The 21,120-nt window shown below is 46.1% G+C and overlaps 1 protein-coding gene across 7 annotated transcripts in view; it reads left to right on the top strand.

Annotated features, from left to right (window-relative positions):
- The window catches only part of LRRC56 (leucine rich repeat containing 56), a 76,673-nt gene extending 59,159 nt beyond the window's left edge, over window positions 1-17,514 (top strand). For all 7 annotated transcript variants that reach the window (XM_054828723.1, XM_054828727.1, XM_054828721.1 and 4 more), the window contains 7 exons: window positions 2,614-2,791; window positions 4,884-5,084; window positions 6,565-6,629; window positions 7,780-7,910; window positions 8,663-8,856; window positions 11,408-11,765; window positions 12,529-17,514. In XM_054828723.1, coding sequence (XP_054684698.1) covers window positions 2,614-2,791; window positions 4,884-5,084; window positions 6,565-6,629; window positions 7,780-7,910; window positions 8,663-8,856; window positions 11,408-11,765; window positions 12,529-12,721 — 1,320 coding nt within the window. In that variant the 3' untranslated portion in view covers window positions 12,722-17,514. The remainder of the gene's footprint in view (window positions 1-2,613; window positions 2,792-4,883; window positions 5,085-6,564; window positions 6,630-7,779; window positions 7,911-8,662; window positions 8,857-11,407; window positions 11,766-12,528) is intronic.
- The last annotated feature ends 3,606 nt before the right edge of the window (window positions 17,515-21,120 follow it).

Below are 21,120 nucleotides of genomic sequence, written 5' to 3'. Positions count from 1 at the left end.
TTGTATTTCTGTTTTGAACTGGTATAAGTATACTTCAGAGACCACACTTGTAACTATTTATAACCAAAATGATTTCGCCATCAACATATCTCCCTTACGGAAGCTGCAATCATGAAAGGAAAACACCATATTCCTACAGTAAGGAAGCCCTGCCTGCTTCTGATGGACAAAGCATGCCTACTTACTCTTTTACTCCCACAGAGACAAATACAACTTCTAACACTTCCTTATCGTAGCTTCCTACTATGGAAATGGTGCAGTATATCCTAACAGCATAGAAAGTCTGTTTCTACTCCCTTGTCATTCCTGCTCAGCAAGAGTGTTATTTTTGCAGTACGTAGTTTTCATTCGCCATCTTCAGTCTGTAAGCATACTTGTAATAGAGAAATGCTGGATTGCCCTCAATTTGTTTAGCTGAGGAAATCGGTCCTTGGGATGCTGCTGTGTGTCGTCATGTAACAGGAGTTCAAAGAGGAGTGGTACGTGGTGGTGTGCCCTACTGCCCTTCTCCATGCTGAATGGCAGTCTCTACTCCTGTGCAAGTAGTTGCATTCAAATGCCAACCAGAATTTGCTGAGGGAGTCTGCACAATGGTGTTTTACACTGAGCTGTAACAGAGGCAGACTGTAAGTTCACTGTAGTCTCCCACCCAGTCTCTGTGTTGGGAAGCTGCTCAGCCCTGGCATGGCTACAAACCTGGCTCTGCCCTCAGCTGTCAAGAGCTTCTCCGTGGGCTTTGTCACTTTCTTGGTTTCAACTGATGTTGTTTGCATTTCTTCAGGGTATAGAAAAGTCACCTGAAATATAGAAAAGGATAGATGTGGGCTTACTTTGGCGTGCCCTAGGTGGACAGCTTTCATTTTCATTCCTCAAGCTCCTTCTTGTAGTCTTGCTACAGCTCTGTAAAAAGCTCTCCTAATTATTTACTTTTAATCTACAGAATGGTCTAGCTAAATATACTGCTCCTTCTTCAGATGGCCTGTTTGCTCTCTGTAATTTGATTTTCAGATGAGCTCATCTTTCCCTGTTATCTAAACCAAGAGCAACAACCTGATGATAAATTCTGCAGCCTCTGTCACAGTAATGTAACATGAGCGTAACATGATGCTTCTCTCCAACAGGACATGGCTGGAAATTGGCTGTAGCCCAGGCACTGTTCAGAGTACATGTGGTATGGGGTAGCATGGTGATTGGTTGACTCATTTTCTAAATTAAGATTAAAGGCTTAGTTAGAGAAATTTAGAGTCTGCCTCTTAATAACAAACACGCTTTATTTGGTGAGTTCCCTCTGCTAGCCTCAGTGCTGCATCATGTGGAGGGAGGAAGCATACAGCCAGCCAGGTCCCTCAGAAAGTTTTCTGTTTGTGACAACTCTGTGTTGAATGAGGATTTGGCCTTGTGGGGTTTTCTAATATTGCATGCAATGTCTTGAAAAGTGTAACATTTGTCTGGATGAAGCAGTTGGTTTGTAGGTGGTTGTCCATTCATATTCTGCCACTAGCAGTGCACTCTTGCTTCTTACTTTCTTTAAGTAGAAGAGATGAACATCGCCATTTGCTGGCTTTTGCAATCTGAGACTGTTTTAACAAAAAATATTCCCATTGCAAAGCAGCATGACCCAGTCAGCCCTGAGGTATGGCTGAGTTTTCCCAAAGGTGAAGGTGCCACGTCAAGGTGTCTTTCTACCACTGGAATCCACCAAAACAGCCTAATTTGCGGTGTACTCTGAGCACAGTTATAATTGTTCTGGATTGGCCTTGCTGCTCAGAGGTCCCCAGGCATTGGCATGTACTCATGAATCATTTTATAACGTCAGCTCCACCCACTCATGTAGAAGGGGGCTGCATCCTTGCTTTCCCCCATGGCTGTCACACTGAGTCCATGTGCATTGGGAGCAATCACATTGTTTTTCCAGCAGACAGAAAAGAAACCCAAGTGCAGTCCATTTTAGCCTGCTGTGCACCTGCTGTTGGCATGCAAGCTCTTGCAGAAGTAAATGTACTTTGAGGTAAGCCATTGCTTCACACCAAACTGCTGAAGACTGCCCCAGAAAATCAGTGCAGTTCATTCGCTGTAGTTGGTTTATGGGTGTGCCTAAAAACACAATCCATGGAAATGCTCTTTCTTTTTCCATCAGCAGGTGTAACAGCATTTATACCATGTTTTCAAGTCTTCCTATCACCTGAGTATTGATGCAGCAATCAGAATCACAAAAGCAGGGAGAGAGGCTGGCTGAATGCTCAGGGTGCCCAGGCTTTACCTGGGCAACAGTGGCCTTCTACGCTTTTGTACATTATACATAATATAACAAAGACAAATGCCAAAGTCACCAGTGGATAAACAGAAAAGGAGCCTTTGGGTGGGGGGCATGTGTTTGCACTGCTCAGGACATGTTCATGATCAATTTGAGTAGTAATTATGTGAGGAGAAAGCACAGTGAAATGAAACTCCTGACTGTATTTATTTCTGTTGAATGAGGTGAATAGTTTTGCCTCATAGAAGGTGTTTCAAGTTATATGGTAGTCATACAAATTGAACACTGCTCTGTTGCTGGTGGAAGTCCACAGTCTGTTAAATAAACTGCTCGAGTTACCACTTTCTCAATTTCTCCAGGAGCCAGATTATAATTACAGAGCTGAAGTAAAAAAACTCATTCCCCACTTGGAGTATTTGGACGAAATACCAGCAAGCCAGACTGCTCTCCTTCCTTCCAGGAAGATGCATGAGGATTGGCTAATCATCAAGGAATCCATCAAGGAAGATGTTTTAGCTGGAGACATTTCATGGTTAGGTATGTCAGGTTTCCTCTAGGGGTTCATTTTTCAGGTTGCAATGTACAAAAAAGAAAGATGAAGAGCAAGTGGGTTTCTTCAAAGCCAATGTTTAATTATAGTGGAGGGATGAAGGACATTGTCTTCTTCACTTTGGAAGTGGTGAAGCTGGAATTCAGCACAGTGCAGATTTAAAAGAAAGCTGTCCTAAGCTGGGCATCAAGATCAGAAAAATGTAGGCAACTTTTAGAGTATTAGGTAAATCCAGCAGTAGCTGGGAGTCTGTACTTAGTGTGCATTCTGCACAATGGGAAAAAGCAAAGCTTGGAAAGGAATGTTTCAACAACAGCTGTTCACAGCCCTTTCCATGGCACCAGTCAATGCCATTTAGCAGGATTTCCTGCTCCAATTTCATAATAGGAAAGGCAATTTGGTCACCACTCCTCAATGGTATCAACATCCTAGCAACTGAGATTGTATGGTCTTGTAATAGATCTGTTCCATTTTCTTTGCCTCTGTGATTAAGTCCATTACATTCATTAGAAGAGAGTAAATGGTTTAAAAATAAATCTGCTGTCTCCTTGTCTGTAGCCTTGGTTATAGTTCAGATGTCCATGCTTTTACATATCATGCTACATGCACTTTACCACGTACCATTAAATATTACAAATATTTCCTATAACTGCTCCTGTTGCTTCCCATTAGTGTGGGCAATGCAGTTGGATTCCCAGCCCCCCTAGTTGTGGTTTGCCTGCCAACTGTACTCCATTAAAAATTTAGTTTGTTTTGGAATAAGTACATACGTTTGTCGTTTATTTAATCCCTGTGGGTCCAAATCATTAGTTGCAATAGTAGTTATGGTAGGGGAAAAAAATCCATTAAAATCTGATCCCTCAGTGATCCTGCTTTGGCAACATCAGCTATGGTTCAGAAAACTAGTTAACAAACTGGGCAGACAGAAACAGTAGGGACAGACCACAAAACTGTGAATTCATATTCTTTCCTAGTGCAACCAGACTTATATTCTTGCCTTCAGCTCTAAACTAATGAGTTCATATGGTCAGGTTCAGACATCCCCATATTTTTTTCTTTCCTATAGCAATGTTAATTCAGGTACTTTTCACACACTGTGTATTTCATGGGGTTTTATTAACAATTATGGCCAAGATATTTTAAAGGTCCCTAACACTCAGCTTTTAAGGAAATGGCCATATTATTGCAGATCTGATTGCTCCACTGTGGAGCTGGTAGATGCTCAACACTGTACAAAGCACACTATCCATCAAGACACTGAAATGAAATTCACTTTCCTGTGTGTTGTTGGCTGCACACGCTGCTCTTACAGCTGTGCTGTGCTCCCAGGACAGCTGGCAGTTGGGCAGGTAAGAAGACAAGGCTCTGTCTGCCTTTGCTAGCTTTTGTATAATCCACCCTGCCCTGTAGCATTACAATTACTCGGGTTTTGCCTTTCTTTCTGTGGTAGATAAGTATCTGTGTCTTAGGCAGTACTGGACAAATCTAGCACTGCTGTTCCCAGATTTCTGTAACTTCTGTTACGTGGTTTGCCCTGATTGACTAATAGCTCTGGTAAAGTGGCCATCACCATCTGTGTTGTCCCTGGTCATTTAAGCAATATATTTTAAGACTAGGGCTGCAGTGGTTCCCTTGCAGGCAGAAGGGTAACAAATGAAAGGCAGCTTACCCTTACCCTAGGCATGTGGGCAGGGGAAGTAGCAGAGCCCTGGACACATCCAGGCTCACCTGTGGGGCAGGTGGTCAGCACAGAGCAGTTCCTGACCCCATCCTCAGCCAACAGCCTGTCCCTGGTGCCCAGGAGCAGGAGGAGGGTAGGAAGGGACTTTGGTTTAGTTGGGGGTCCCCAGATTCTGCCGTCTGCAGAGGACAGCTACTGGGGACTGCATGCAACACCAGGAAGCCCACTGTCTCCAGGCTTGACCCATTCCAGCATGTTTCTTGTAGCTGCAATGACAGATTTTTCTGTCCCCAGCAGCTCCCAAGTGTGCAGCAGCAGTCACTGTATTGGCAGTGTAGGGTGATGGTGGTGTTTGAAGCCTTGCATGACTGTGCTTACACTAGCAAAATCTCTCTTAGATCCCTGTCTTGGGGCAGTAGCAAGGCAGTCTGGATATGGCCCAAGACCCCCAACATCTTCCAGACCTGGAACTGTGCAGTGGTCTGCTAGTGCGGGGAGATCTAGCAACGCCCACCTGTTGTACAGTGGCTATCCTCTTCCAGATCCCACTGTTTCTGATGAGCTGTTCCCAGAAGATGACTCCAGTGATTTGACACATGGTAATGTATGGTTTTTTAATCCTGTTCTTTCCCACACCTCCACCTCCTTCTGAATGCAATTATTGCTGATGAAAGCCTGGGTGCTTTGAATACCACCCACCCCTGCCACTGCTACGTCAGGTTCAGCTTATGTTTTCATCCATGGGACTCACCTGCTCTAGTGTGGGCTTTCCTTTATTTTCCCCTGCAGCAGAAGGTGCAAGTCATCTGGGCTGCCACCTCCTCAGCCCCTCATCCCCATGCATTATGTGCTCCTGTTCCTCTCAACAGCCCCATACTGCAATGGTGCTCCCTTGCTGAAGTTGCCTTTCACACCTCATTAAAAACTGTCCTGCTCAGTCCTTTAAAATACACATCTGCCTAGCTGGGGCTCACTTAAGTCACATCTGGGCACATCAGTCACAGGAATGTGGTCTGAGGTAGTCCTCTAGAAAGACATGGTGATGCATGTTTACTCCTCGTTGAATCATGTGCTCAAACTACGTGTATTGCAGTCTCATACTGCAGCAGCATTGCTGCTGTCAATGAGCACTTTCTTTTGAGTTTCCAGGGCTGGGTACCTCAGCAAGAGGAGTCAGTTCCTTGACTTCACGTATCTGATGTACAGACATACCACTGCCCTTTGTGCCCTGGCCACCTGGAAGTACTGGCAAGTTAGCAGCTTCTGGGGACAGCTGTCTGGAAAGGGAGTTCACTTCTGGTACAATATTTGGCATTTCCCCAGACATCCTTCCCTGGCTTCTGGAAAGACCTTGACAGTGCAACTCCACTGGCCCATAGAGTGCAGATTAGATAGGAAGATGGTGTTTGTTTTCCTAGCATTGTGGGTTGCTTCTCTCAGATGCCAGTCCCACCTCAGTTCCCTGCTGCAGGTAGGACTCAGGATGATGAACTAAATGAATCAATGCAATGTCAACAGCTGAGTGCACATCTGGAAAAGTACATGGAAACTGAGTACAGCTTGCCAGGGAATGTGACCATAATTTCATGGGCGCTTTTAGGTAGCTAGCACTACTAATAGAAATGGTTTCACCCAATGTTCACTGCTTCTTCCTGCCCCTTTGCTGCCTTGTCTCTTGTTTTGGCAAAAGCATCTGCATGGCCACATGGGGAACCTGATTCTGATCGAGATCCAGCTGAAAAGTAACCCGGCAAAGCAAACAAAAAAAAAAAGAACCAAAAAAGCATATTTAGTTTTAATCTGGATCTGTTCTCTGGTCTGACTCACCATGTGGCCACACAAGTGTTTGCGCCAGCACAGTGGAGGAAGCAGGGCAGGAGCAGAAGGAGACAGATTCTGGTAGAAACAGAGAAATTGCCTCTTAGCAGCAGTGTTTGGCCATGCCAGCTGACACTATGAACCTACGCCATGAAATATTACATACCCCTGTCTAAGGGAAATGATGTTGACTGATTTCAAAGACAGCACCATTTGTTAAATGCTGAAGTAAAATGTTTTCTTTTTTCCCTTTTTTCTTAGGACTCAGTCAAGTTATATGTGGGAACCCCACCAAGGCCCTTTGTGCAAGGAGGCAAAAGCTAGGTGTATGGTTTTCTTATATACTTTGTATTCATGCCTGGTGACCCCCATAAATCCTGGGATAAACTGAACTCCCACAGTGGCTTGTGGCGGCTCACTGTCTTCTGTAGCCCAAAAGCTCCCCAACATGCAGTTGGCCTTGAGGAGGATGGAGAGTCTCTTGCCCTGATGTTACAATGGTGCCCATGTGCTAGCGCCAATTAACCATCAGCTGTAAAGGAACACGTGAAGATCACGTATCAGCTGCTGGCAGTGCATTTCCTGTCGTCCTGGCTGAGCAAAGCGCAAGGCAGGATTGCAAAATGTGATGGTATTTCTGCAACAGCTATTAAGCAAAAGAGTTTTTTCAGCAGTGTTTCTTTGATGTTGGCATAAATAGACAGATCACTAAGGCTGCTCGGTCATTCCTGTTGACTAAACAAACACAAAGTCAAAGTTTGTTCGTCCTGGCAGTGGGGTCATACCCCAGCCTGCGGGTCAGCCTGCTCATTGCAGCAGTAACTTAGTGAGAGGATACCCATGTGTGTAAGGGGGGGCAGCCTGGCTAGTCATGGTTAGCTTTTGTGGGCCCTGAGGTTCAATGCAGCATGGATGCAGGTACATATGTTTAAACAGGCTTTGCTAAATCAGGGAAACTGCATGCACAGGACACCTGCATCCCTGTGCTGTCAGCAGCCTCGCTTAATGATGACAACAGATGTTAAAGAACCACGGGGAAAAAAATGTGTCCCTCCCTTGCCTCTCTGCTGCCACTGTCCGAGCACTGGAAGCTTTTCTGAAACAAATTTGAATGTTTGAGTCAATTACTGTGTTTCATAAACTAGGATGTGGAAGGGGACTGTGGTCATATGCTGAAGGATGCAGTTTCTGTGGTACTGTTCTTAACACGCTTATTGGCATAGATGCTACAGGCTTATACACCACCGAGATATAAAACAACATTTTTTATATTGCCACCCTGGGTTCCTTAAGCTGTAACAGTGCACGCAGCTGGGGTGTGGGGCTTCTTAAAACTGAAGAGCAAGAAAATGGTGAGGGGTGATCTGAAAACTCAGGAATAACAGTGGACTTTGATGCCTTCTAAAATCCACAATCTAGAAGGGGAGCTGGGGAGAGCTCCTGAGGTTATCAAGATAACTTCCGTCATTTTTGCAGCCACCTGCAGTGAGCGCTTTGAAACTGTGCAGTCTCAGGATGGAAAACTTTTATGGCTCTGGAGGAGGAGGAGCTCTGCACCAAGAAGATGTGTTTTCTGAACTGAGAGTCCAGAGAGCGCAGTGCAAGCGGTGAGACCATGGGAGAAATCTTGTCATGTGGTAAAACGGGCATTCATTTTCCGCTGTAATAATAAAATAAACTCTTTGGCCACCTGGTGGCAGTTTCAGGGGACAGGCTTGGCCTCCTGCCTTCCTGTCCCTGCGGTGGCAATCCTTCCATCGGTCCTCCCCACTGGAGCATCTGCAGGGTGAGCAAGGCAGGAGAAACCTAGGGGAAGCCCTGACCTCTCTCCAGAGCAGGCAAAAGACCAGCATAGGCAGAGTGGGTTCGCTTGCTTAGCGAGAGCAAGGAAATGACTTTTTATAACTGGTAAGACATTCTTTTCCTGACAGTGTCTACCTCCAGAGAGTGAAAGAAGTGAAAGTGGATGACACAAGCATCACATTGGCCTAACCAAATGAAAGACTGAAGGGAAAATAATGCCATGCTGAGATTCTCCCATCTCATAGACAGATAATGGTTGTTTTGGAAATAAAAATGGCTTTATTTCTCTGAGCTTACTTCACGGTGTAGTATTTTAAATCTGCCCCATTTCACTTGATTAACTTTAGGATACTTTCAGATAATGAGACACCAGCAGCTTAGATGGATGATCCATTTAGAATGATTTTCCATATCTCCAGGAAAGTGGGAAATCACAGTGGATGACTAAATCCAATGTCTGTATGTTTGTCTGTGTGGCCATGCCAAGCTGCACTTGGCTGGCTGCATATTTACAGCTCAAAGGCTAACTAAAGGTGTGATACTTGATGTTGTCCAGGTGCCTGCAAACAGATCAGCAAGAAGAGGCCACCCAAGCACTGAAGTTAACTCTTAGTCATGAGGAAGAGGGTGAAGACTGCAGCCTGACTGACAGCTGTGAAGATGAGTTGAGGGAGAGCTGTGATGAGGACCTCATTGAAAGGCTTTCTCTTGATTCTTCTTGCCAGTCCTGTCTCTCACAGTATTCCTCAGGTACTGGACCTAAACCTCTGGAAAAGGGTTAGCATTGGGTAATGGCACGTGCTACTAACTGTTTGTAGATAGGTGCATTAGTAATTGCAGTGTTTTATGAGATCTGGCTTCTGTGCTCTAAAGCAGCAATTTGGAAATATCATTATTGCAGAGCCAGATCCTAAGTATCCATTCCAGTTTTTAAGCAAGACATGGTGGCCAGCTGTGTTGACCATCAGTTGATGTATTTCAGCATGGATCTGCAGAATTAAGAGGAATAAAGCTGATCTTACACCAGCTTAGCATCAAGTCTAGAGGAAGGATGTGGGATGTGCTTCTGTCTATTACCTTGTGTCATTAATTTATGGCAGTGCCAGGTGAGTCTAAAATACTGTTGTTCCAATTGAGCTATATTTTACCCTAGTTGGCAGTGAAGGAAATACTAGCTGAGCTAATGATCAAGGTTTAACTGGTCATCTGGGAATTCTGGAAAGATAGGCAACCAAAGGGATGCATTCAGTAAAGAGTTTAGAAATGAAACGTGCTCTTCTACTCAGGAACAAAGCCAAAGACCTCTCTGGAATTGCATTTACATGAAAGAATGCAGAATTCCTGCTGTTCACTACTTGTTGAATATCATATTTAAGAATATTAGAAATGTTCATAATGGTTATTCCAAATACATGTCAAGTAGAGGAGCTTACAAAGGTACAACTTTAACCTATTTCTATTTTTAATAATAACTTTTTTTTGCCTCAATAAATATTGGCACATGAGTTTTCATTTTACATTTCTTTCAAGGGCAAAAATGGATCTATTAAAATTTGGAAAAATATAATATATTTTGGAAAAAACGGAAGTATCATTAAACTATTTAAAACCTCTGTGTATTAACAGTAATATAAACAATACCTCCTTCACAAGAACAGAAGCTGTTTGGAAAAATATAAAGGAATGGCCTATTGTCCAGTGACCTCAGAAGTCTTAGATTATGTTCTCACGGTCTCTTTAGATTTAATCTAATCTTTTTTAGATTTAATATGATTTCTTTAGATTGAGTATGATTTATTATGATCTCATTGTCTTTTTAGATTGAGTAGACAATATCCCAAACATCTCACAGTGTACCAGTGTCATGCCCTATAAAACTATAAAAGTGAATGGTTCATAGATCTGCCCATTGTAACCAAATCTGCTAGGATGGTTACAAGATTGATGGTGTGGTTCGAAATCTAGTATTACCTGGCGGGGGGGGGGGGGGGGCAGGGGCAGATGACCCAGATCCCAAATCACAAGCAGCTGGACATATGTGTTTTGCAGAGCAAATACCTGATAAAACTTTATCAACTGATAGACTTTATTCAGCAAGGCAGTTAAAAATACACTTGAACTCTGTGACTTGAGACTGTGTCACGATTTGGAGAGGTATTTAAATGCCTCAACACTTAACTTCAGAAGTTTGTCCTACCCAGTGCGATTTTCTCACAGAAGAACTTGTTGCTGGAAACAATCCTGACCAGGAAAGGACAAGTCACCTGAGCAAAACTGCTCTTATGTAAAAGTGTTTGCAGCATCGGATTCATATATCTGCAGTCTTTGGGAGTCATTGAGTGTTATATTTCGGGCTCTTGAGTCAGGCATACCAGTCTTTCAGAATGTCTTTACTTAAAAACAAATTAAAAACTCTATGAAAATTAGGCATTTTTAAAGCATATAGTATGATGGAAACTGTTCAGTGAAAATTTTATATCAACTTTATGTGGTTACCTAAGCAGTAAAATACATCCCCATCAATGAGGAGCTGAACTTTCTGGGCCTCGGTTTTGGTAGCACATTCTTTAGATTGTGTTCCTGCCCTGGACCTTGCACATCAGGCACTTAGATACAGCTGGTTCTTTTAATAGACAAGAGCAATCGGATCCCTGCTATATATAGAATGCTTTTAAGCATATATGTATGCATGTTGTATTCATAAGTCAACAACAAGATTTTTCTTCTCTGTATGTTGCACCTGAGGATTACATGGGCTAAAATATGAACAGTCAGATAATAGCCCTGCATGTAGTGCAGTATTTTCCCTAGCAGTCAGGCACTTTCCATAATTTTAAGGCTAATCTCAAGATCTTATTCTTACACCTCTGCCTCTGATTAAAAACAAAGTGGATCCACTCTTCTGTGATTATTCCTGTGACTTGAATTTCAGATCTCTGGATGGGGTCCTCAGGTATTTAAAACAAATAAGTGCAAACACAGGCCAGGAATGATGCAGGTATGATCCCACCTGAGAACAGGAGGATGGTGGGCTGGTCTGTCCTTCTTGAGCTGTGCACGGCACATGAACAGTTTCAGTGCTTGGCACGTCACCAGCAGTACTGGCAGGGAGGCCGCCAAGTAACCCAAGCCCCTGACTATCAGAGGAAGCAATTCAACAAGGCCAGCATTGCTGTGTGCCCTGGCACACATCTGCCCACCCAGCTCCATCACACAGTGTTCTCCAAAACTTTTCGCTCACTGAGTCAGTCATTTAAGAGTAAGATGAACTGGTAAATCACTGCACTTCCCCTTGTTTCAGGTTCATCACAGGCTCAGGAAAGTGCATTGTCCTCCAAACCGAACCGTTGTCTAATTCCATCTCCTCCAAAAAGCCCTTCGCCTGCATCTGTAATGGGTGTTGCAGCAAGACCCTGGAAAACAAGGATAAGACACCTAAAAATAACCAGCCAAGAGGAGGATAGGCAGTGGACACAGCAATGCCAGTCAAGGGTTCATCAAGAAACTTCAGCCTACCCTCTGGGCAAGGAACTTGCTCTCCTGAACCAGCACAGCATGCCAGCTGCCTCCAGATCCCAAGGGCAGCACCAGCCTGCTGGGACCACCAGCCAGCGAAGGCCTATTTCAGGACCAGCAGCTGTTGGATCAACAAGCATCAGGTATGTGTGCTGCCAGCAGCACTGCCTGCAGTGTGTCTGGGGAAAACAGAAGGGACTTCACAGCAGGAAAAAGCAGATTTCTGTGTTGTCTCTGGAGTCTCCTACCTGTTCTGTAAAAAGATCTCCCTTTATTTGTGCTGACATTTACTTTTGATGTCTAACACTAAATGAAACATTTTCTCATGTTCCTTATAGCTTGAGCATTTGAAATTTGTATTTTCTTGAATAATAGCCCAGAATTTTCCTGTGTTCTTACTGTTCCATTCCCATGTTCCCCATGCAGGGCCAATGCCCATGTCTGTTGCAGAACTCTTGTAGTGGTTCCTGTTCAAGACTCTCCTTGGGTAAACCCCAAGACAGGTTCCTGACATCCGCTTCAGTTTTTTTCCCTTGAAACTTACATTAATTCATGTTATAAAGAGGTTTGGAAAATAAAGTAGGCATTATATAAGTGTCACATGCACCAAAACACAGTTATTTCTGAACCCGCTTACTGTAAGATTAGCATCGTGTTGCTTCTCTGAAGAAATAAAACTGAGGAGTTGTGACATGACACCTTGATTTTGAAGTTAACATAGTCATTATAGAGCAGTAAAGGCAGAAAGTGCATGCCTTGTGTGGGAAGCTGGTGTGCCTTGTGCTGCTCCCAGGCCTGGCAGCTTTTGGTTCAGTTTTCAGAGCGGGAGATGGCAGAGCCCGGTGGGGAGAATGCAGATATTCAGACCCAGAGTGCAGCTTCACAATGTTTCTCTCTTTTCCTCAGGCCCATGATGGATGAGAGCCCTCCTGGAGAGATCAACCACCACCAGTCAGCTGTCCGTTCGTCCACAAAAGCCTTGGAGAGATTTGGGCTGATGAATACTGCTTGGCCCCTGACTGCCAAGGCCATACTGCAGTCATTGCCAGACAGACCCACTGCCTCAACAACATCTCAGAACAAAAGTTCCTGGTCCTAGAAGATACCCAGTTGGCAGTATGTGTTGGGAGCCATGCACACAGCACAGTCTTGAAGGATCAATGCTATCTTTCTTCTTCTTCCACAAGCTAAACGCAGAGCTGTGCAAGTAGAGTTGTTCAAACAAATGGCATGATTTGCCTCAATTAAGGCTACAGCTGGTCCAGAAATGCTTTCTTTAAAAAGCACCCACTGATCAACAGAAGAGCTAATCAACCTCTGATTACAGAAAAACGTGGTTATTTTTGCAGCCTTCATACACTAAAACAGAACAAGTCCTAATGTATTTCTTCTCATCCACACCATGCCCTGCCCTATGAGTCAGGCAGGAGCACTGAACCAAGCAGAGCATGGAGCCTGCAGTTTGTGGAGTGGGCTGGAGGAGGTGAGGGACACCGGGCATTCCCTCTCACGCTCAGCCGTCTGACCTAGCAGCAGCCCTGTGGTGTATCTGTTGCAGTCCTGGATGTTTAACATGCAAGGGACAAAGCCAAGGACTTGAGAGGAAGCGTTGACTGGAGCGGGTTGTAAGGGAGGGATGCATTGCCTGAGGAAGAGCCCAGGAAGGCTGGGTGGTTTCAGAGCTGATGCCCCTACAGGAGCTCACCCCGTTCACAGGCATCTGAGGTTCTTTTTGCCTGTATTGGAACGAATGCTGACCAAGTGGCTCATCCCAATATTAACATGTTTGTTTGCTCTGTAGCTAACTGGAAGGATTTATCCCACTTCTTATGGATAGACATTGCATACCAGAATTCCATTAGCAGAGCTGACCTCTGTAAGCAGGTGTCGGAAGATCCCCTGCATGTGCCTTAGAGTCAGGCATCCCACTTCTAGTTTTTTTAGATCAAATAGACTTCTGAATTTCATATGACTGAATAATTTTCAGTAATGCTGCAGCAAAGACAAGGCGGGGAAGTTAGGGAATAATCTCCTGTTTTTTCAGTGAGGCATTTGCTTTATATTCGGGTGTGATTCAAAACATCTGTTTTAGTGACTGCAGACTGTGAGATGCTGATCCAAATGACTGTGCCTTACAACTTTATTGATGTTGCAGTCTGAAACCAAGCATCATCATATTTTTTTTCCAGTTTAAATTACTATGTTAGGTATATATTTTAAATCAGTTGATAAAACAGTAATTGCATGATGACTTAATTAATTGGTTTATATCTTCTTTCTACTGGTCAGCTTAACGTAGAGGAGCAGAATAATAGAGAAAGCCACAAAACTTTGGTTCATTGTGGTGATACTTGCACCACTTCCTCCTACAAAATAGTCCAGAGCTTGAAGCTATTTTTGCAGTTTTAGTACGTCCTAGAGGAAATCATCCACCAAAAATCATTAAAAACTATGTGGCATGTGATTTTGTGCAATACTATGTATGCAGGCAGGGTTTCCCATCAGCTGTCACCCAGCAACAGTGCTTGTGTCCTTAAACGGGCTCCTAAAATTGACTTTTTTCCAGTGTCACTGACCGTGACCATCACCAAAAAAAAAAATCTGACCTTGTAAAAAAAAGAAGAAAATGGCAGCATAGTTTTCAGAAATGCTGTGCACCCTCCCTGCCTGCTTGAAGCCTGCAGCCCTTGCTGGCACTCAGCACTGTTGACAATCAGGCCCTTCTCTATAGCCAGGGTTGTATCAGTGGGTGATGGATAGGACTGTCTTCTCCAAATATTCAAAGCCTCCTTCTCGATTTGCATCTTTGGTTTCAAAAGGGAAGAGGGGGAAAAAAAGCATAACTGAGTTTTTGTGTGTGGAAACTGGGGCAACTAGATAGGTCTGCACATGTGCATCTGCAGATGCAAAACTCTGGGTATGGATCTGGAAAATACTCTCAAAAGCATCTGTGAGCTTGTGTTGCAGCAAACATAATTTGGCTGTGTATGTGCTTGGGGCAAGGAGCTTCTCTGGTGGAGGAAAGGGCTTGGAGAAATGAAAAAAAGCTCTGCCCTCTTGTGTGGGAAGTAAGAATCACTGAGGACTTCCTCAAAACCATTTAACTCAGGGTTTCCTGTTTTAACTTCCCTTCGTGTACCCCGGTGATAACTCTCGGGTGCAGGCAGTGTGTGACCTTCAAAACAACCACCCCTTACTGACCAACTCTGCCCCTCTGATGGCCTAACTAGGCAGTCACATGCCGTGTAGTGGCATGGCATGTATGTTCAGAGACAGGAGAAGGTGTCCACTCTATTGATCACTGCATCAGCTGGTGACCCAGCACCTTCTCAGGTGTGTATCAGTAGGGATGGGTATGTGAGTTGGGCTTGAAGCCATGTGCCCTTGTGTCCCGGCAGTGCCACCGTGAGGATTTAGTGTCCAGAGCTGACTGGAAGGCCTGAGGAGCGAAGCAGTCGTCGTGAGCACTGTGGCTTTAGTGGCACTGTCCTGCAGCAGAAAGCAGTTATGCCAGGAGCTGGGGGCCCTGGGGCACTTGCAGGGCAACATCTTGATGCCACTCTCCTCATTTGAACCTTTGGGTTATGTGCAGGAAAGCAAAAGCTCTGGTCTCAGATGGACCTTGTGGGCAGGACGCCCTATGCTTATCTGGGAGGCATGCTCAGTCTCGAGCTGCACTGCTGACTGCGTGCCCACAGCACAGGGCAGGAGGCCAGAGGAGGATGCTCCCATGCGAAGCAAAGTGGCAACACTTAGTTCTTAGGTGTTTCTTTCCCAAGGTGGATCTCCGGCTGTGTTACCCAGCAGGACAGAGACTGGTTTCACACATACAGAGAGGAAGGCAAAACAACTTGGCAGGAGAACAGCGGCACCAGTAGGAATCTGACTTCCCTCCATCATGCACACATCTTGTTCATATGGTTTTGGCAGAGGGAGTGGAGGAAGACTAATTAGATCTCAGCACATGAAAGCTTAGCAGGTAACAGAGCCAAGCATTGGTGGGCAGCTCTCTGAGACGCATGAGGTTTTTGCGTGCCACTTTTGTTGTGTCCTTTCTGGGTGATCTGACCTGCCGAGTGGTACGTGCAAGAGTATGTGCTCTGAAGCTAAATGCGTAACGAGACCCAGTGACAGGCTGTTGTGCATGGAGCAGCGGGGAGGCTTGTTAAGAAGCAATCTTGCAATCACAGCCCGACCTAACAGGGAAGAAGAGCTGGTAGTCTTCTCTGCCGGTGGTGGGTGCACCTCAAGGTTTCCCAGAGCTGCCACGTTGTTTTCTGTCAAAGTTTCCAGGACAAGCAAAATAAACGGCTGTTGCAGATGAGATCTACACAGCTATCACAGATCCTCAAAGGAAAGCCTCTGCTCGTCCACTTTCTGCCTTTTTCATCTAGAAAATGTAAAAGCCAGCCAGGGCTTTAATAGGCTAATTGGGAAATGTCAGACATGATGGGCTACCCATGAATTTGATTCTCTTGGCCCAAAAGGGAAATATACGGGGAGTTTCATCATGGGTTCTCTTGTTGCTCTTTCCTCTGTTAAAATCCTGCATTGGTCCCTTAAATATGGACAAAGTCATTTAATGAATGAGCTTATTCCCATTCCTGCCTTTGCAGACTCTATTAATATTTATCTTGGTAGGATCCTTGTTTCCAGTTGGATGCAACCAGTTTCGGATGTACATTACCAGGGTCCATCCCCCCATTCTTGTAATGGGCCAGGATCTGCTGATGCCTTTAAGAATCTCACTGCCTTAATGGGATTTGCTGCCAGCTGCCAAATTGATATCTAGTGTGTAAGCAGGAAGAGAGGCAAGAACTGCTACCCCCTCACCTATTAATAAATAAGTGCCACAGGGAAGGGTTTTCTGCTGGAAGCTAAGTCTCATCAGTGCACGCTGCTAAGGGAGGGAGTCAGCTGGGGGCAGCTGCCATGGAGGGAGTAGGGCTTAGAGCAAAGGGATTTGGCCCAAAGCGACAATCCTTCAGCGTCAGCAGAAGCATGGTCCATCCAGGAGGCCTCTCAGCATCACTTAGCTGGTGTCCCACAAGCAGCTCTGCTGGAGTGGCTGGTGCTGCCCTGCCTCCTGAAAGGCTCTGCTCAGCTAGAGCTTTAAAAAATAATTGGAGAAAGAAATGGGGAGCTGCGTGCCAGCCAGCCAGTTATTTCAGTGTCTAAAAATCCTACCTCCTCCTGAAGGGAGCATGTCCAGGATGGCATCCCACCCAAACAAATGGGTCCTGACAAGTGAAGGTGGCTCCTGCTCAGACTTGGATTATGTTCTGCACCTCCCAGCTCTGCAGAGTCCAGCTTGTCACAGGGTCCTTAGCGTCCCATCTGGGGACAGGCTAGCCCTGTTCAGTGTCCCCATCGCAGTTGCGTGCACAGCCCACCTCCTGCACAGAGCTTATGGCTGTTGTGCTTGTTACCGAGGCTGTTACTTACATTGAAGGCTTGGGGTTTCTTTGCACTTCGAACAAATTCATCTTCATTGTTAGATGAAGAGGAGATACTTTCTTTGGCTGCCAAGGAGGAGAAAGTACAGGAGACGTTCGGGAGGATAGTCTCATACACACCTCCTCTTCAAATACGTACAAATGACAGGTCAGCTCAGGATCATTTCCTACATGGTTCCTTGGCTTGCCACCGCATTCAGAGCCTGACATGCTCGGGCTCATTGCCATGGGCAGTGTCTGCACCCATGGTAGGACATGGACATCTCTGGGTATGATTAGTCAGATGGTTCATGCTCCAGTAGTGCCAGTCTCTCCATTGATAAAACAGGGGTTTGAGATCACTTAGATGTCTGCTTGGTACCATCCAATGCCAAGTGAGATGCAGCCTGCCCTGCGATAGCTTTCTCAGTATGCCAGAGTATCCTGGCCATGTTTCTATTGTTGGCAGCATCTTGCTCCTCTAAAATTCCCCTGGGGGATACTGAAAATGTGAAGTTAAACGTTTTTCCTCTCCTGGCTGAGGCAAAGGATCAGCCTTGAAGAGTGGAGATGGCATGGGAGCATGAGACCACTGGGAACAGCACACCTCATGTCAGTGTGCCTGCAAAGTTTTTGGACCTTGCAGGGAGGCACAGGCAGGGGGACAGGCAGGGCAGGGCAGCTGTGGGACAGCAAGGAGGGCTTGTCCTGGACTGAATTCAAGGTGCTACCACACACTGTGAGCTGGTGCTGCAGGTGGAGAGCTGGCCCACTGCAGATGCCTCTAGGAGGGCAGGTCTGCTGCCTGGTCCCCAAAAGAGGGGAATATCTGTTGTCTCTGTCCCCAAAGAGGCAAATGCTGGCTGGATTTTTAGAAACCAGTCCAGCTAGCTGGGACATGACCCAGGTAGTGCAGATCCTGTCTGGGAGATCTCTTGCTGTCACTAGAAGACAGACAACCTTGCTGGGATAGCCTTGATCAAGCTTTAGGGGCACTGGAGTAATTTTTCAGCTCTGCACTGGTTTCCTATGGCCCAAGGATAAATCGTGTGATCTGAGAGGATGTGTAGTGTGGTCTTTCACAGGCAACATGAGCAGGGCCTTGTTTTGACCCGTCCCTCAAACAAGGCATCTGCCATAGGCACGTCCTCTCCCCATTGCCATCAAAAACCTTGTTGCGCCTGCACATCCCCAGCTGGAGCTCAGCATGATCATGCTAAAATTAAGGGACTAATTGAGATAATTTTTTGAGTATGCCAGGGGATGACGGCCTTGCAATGGGATCCTCCCACATGGCATAGCGTAAACCAGAAAAATACAGTGTCAGATTCCTGGACAGAGAATTGCAGTATCTGTTATAAATATAAAACCTGCGCCTGAGGAAGAGTGACTGCTGCTTTAGCTGAAGAGCAAGAGGAACATCTTAAAATGGACGCTAGGGGGAAGAAGAGAGTCTCACAAGTGTAACTTTCAAAAGTAAAAAGACTCAGAAGCCGACCCAAGCACTCCAGACCGTTTGGGAGGCATACGGCACGTTGTGGGCTCAACATATTCTTTTTTACTTTCTCCAGCATCCAGTGTGCTGGCCTCGTGTGATGCCCCCAAATATGTTATGCTGGTAGTGGCTTGCTGTATCACATACAACTTTGATTTATTTGGAAATATTTCCTTAGGAAACCTGCAGTGCCCACAAAATGTAATGGAGAACACCCCCAACCCCTGCCTCGGCACTGGAAAGCTGTGGTGCTATAGGGCATCAGTGGTCCTATAGGGCATCTGATGATGCTACGTGCAATCCAGCACGTCTTAAAGAGATTATCTCTGTGATAGGCCATAGCTGCAACCTGCAAACAGGCTCTAGACCATGTATGGCTTGAGTTCCAGCTTCTCCTCCCTTGTTGACCAGGGACTTCTCATCTCTGGAGCTCAGCAGAGCAGGCAGAGCTTCCTGGGGGCTGTGCTCCCCAGCATCACTGGGCAAATCCCTGCTGCCAGGTCTACCAATCTGAAACCAGTCCTCTCTCAGTCCAGCTGTATTAAAGCTCTCTGCTACTTCTCTCCCATTTATCCCTACCCTTGTCTCTTCTATCCTTCTTCTCTTGCCCTGCTCCTGGTTCTCACCCAGCTCAGCCCAGCGCCTGTGAGCAGTTGCTGGCATCCTGGTACCTCCCAGGCAGGACCTCACTGGAAGAGTGGTGCAAGCTGGGCAGGGTTTGCATTTGTTGCTGCTCTTCCTTTTCCATGGCTTTCCCCCCGCAGGGATTTTGGCCCTCCTCCTGATGGCAGGATAGTGCTGGGAGACCCTGGCAGGTTGCAAGGGGCTTTATAGCAGCGGCCATGAGGGCTGGTCCCGAGGCTCAATGTGTGCCACCACACAGCCCACATCACTTCTGTCCCAGCCCTTTCTCCGTGTGGAGCGTGGCGATTCTTACTGCTGCTCTGTGGGCAGATTCAGACCCTTCTTCCCCAAGAGCGAGCACCAACCCAGCCCATTCTCCATCCCTGGGCCACCTTGCTGCTGCAGGCTCCTGTCACCAGCATCATCCACACCCCAAGGAACATCTAGAGCTGTGACAGGGGCCTGAAGGTGAGTACCACAGTACCTGCTCTCTCCTCACCAGCCAAAACACATTGGCCCAAATCCATGCTGCCTGTGAGGACAGTGCTGAGCGCGTGTTGTCTCCTCGTCATGCCCTGAGTTGATCAAGCCCACATGGACCAGGGCTGTGCCAGGGCACACACTAACCGAGGGTACAAGCAATCGTGGCTGCACCATCTGCCATGTAAAGGAGCTACATCGTCGGCAGGTTCAGGGAGAGAGAAAGCAAAGGTGAAACTGCCCTGGGAGCAAGAGAGAGAAACCTTTGGGAGATCTGTCCCAGAAAGAAGGTGATTGGTGAGAAGAGGAAGAAGCACGCTGCTGTGGCAGCACGGGGGGAGATGGACATGCCAGCAGCAGCAGTCAGATTGAGAGCACCCAACCTGCGGCAGGAGGAGAAGCACATGCTGCTGGATCAGACGTGGAGTTAGTAACAAGGCAAGGGTGGTGGATCCCCCTCCGAAGCAACACCCCCCCTCAAGAGTGGAGGGTTAGAACAGAGCGTGGTGTTTCCAGTCCACCTGAATGACTCTGCTAACGTTGCACAGTCTTCCCAAGGTGAGCATCTTCCAGGGTCCTGTCAGTCCTTACGAGAAAAATGCTGCACATCAGGAACAACAGCCAGTATCAGGACAGGGTTGTCTTCCCCAGGAGAAGGAGATTTCCTGCATTAGTCTCCAAATCTTCCCCCATTCAGAAGCTCAGTCCCAAGAGCTGCTGGGACCCTCCAGGGGAGTCTCCTGCTGCCTCCCCAAGTGGGGCTTCACAGGGATAGCCAAGAATTAAAAATATTCATTGGTCTTGTGAGGTCAAAGTAACAAGTATCTTTTCCCCCTGGATGATCACTAGCAAATTAATTTTTAAATGGAAAAAAAAAAAGTATCTAAGCTAAAAAAATGCTATTTTCCCTGATTTGTCCTGTCCCCTCTATTTTATTTAGTGTCAGTTTTGGTGGTTTTGAAGAAGAAAAATAGAGGTGTCACCTTACCCTTTCAACTGCTATTGTCCAATCCCAATTTTTTGGATTCTGAACGGTCCAGAGGAAGCAGGAATCCAAACATAAACCTTTGGATCAGACTAGTGGCATGGAAAAACAAAGGCGAGACCCTTGCTGCAGTGGAAAAAGTGGTAACTTTACCTTAAGATTGAGCAACTTTGCGAGTGATTTACAGGGGAATATGAGCAGAACGAGGGATCAGCTTTGGGATCAGCTGCAGCTAATTCTCACTGGATTTTATAACTGCCTCTTCAGAAGGCATCACCATTGCTGTGCACCACACCTCAAGCACATAGCCAGGTGGGTGGAGACCCTGATGGTGTAACCCACCTGGATGAAGGCCTGCCTGCACCAGCAGAGAGCCAAGCTGCTGGTCTCCAGTCTGGGACCAGCTTCTAGCAATCCCCAGTGTCTTGTGGGCGGCTGAGGTTTTGGGTCAAGCCCTTATCCCCTGTCTGTCCCCAGCA

The sequence above is a fragment of the Grus americana genome, chromosome 5 (genome assembly GCF_028858705.1).
Source record: "Grus americana isolate bGruAme1 chromosome 5, bGruAme1.mat, whole genome shotgun sequence".
In the NCBI taxonomy this organism is placed as follows: domain Eukaryota; kingdom Metazoa; phylum Chordata; class Aves; order Gruiformes; family Gruidae; genus Grus; species Grus americana.
Note: the sequence above shows the minus strand (reverse complement) of the source record. Positions and strands in the feature narration are given on the sequence as shown.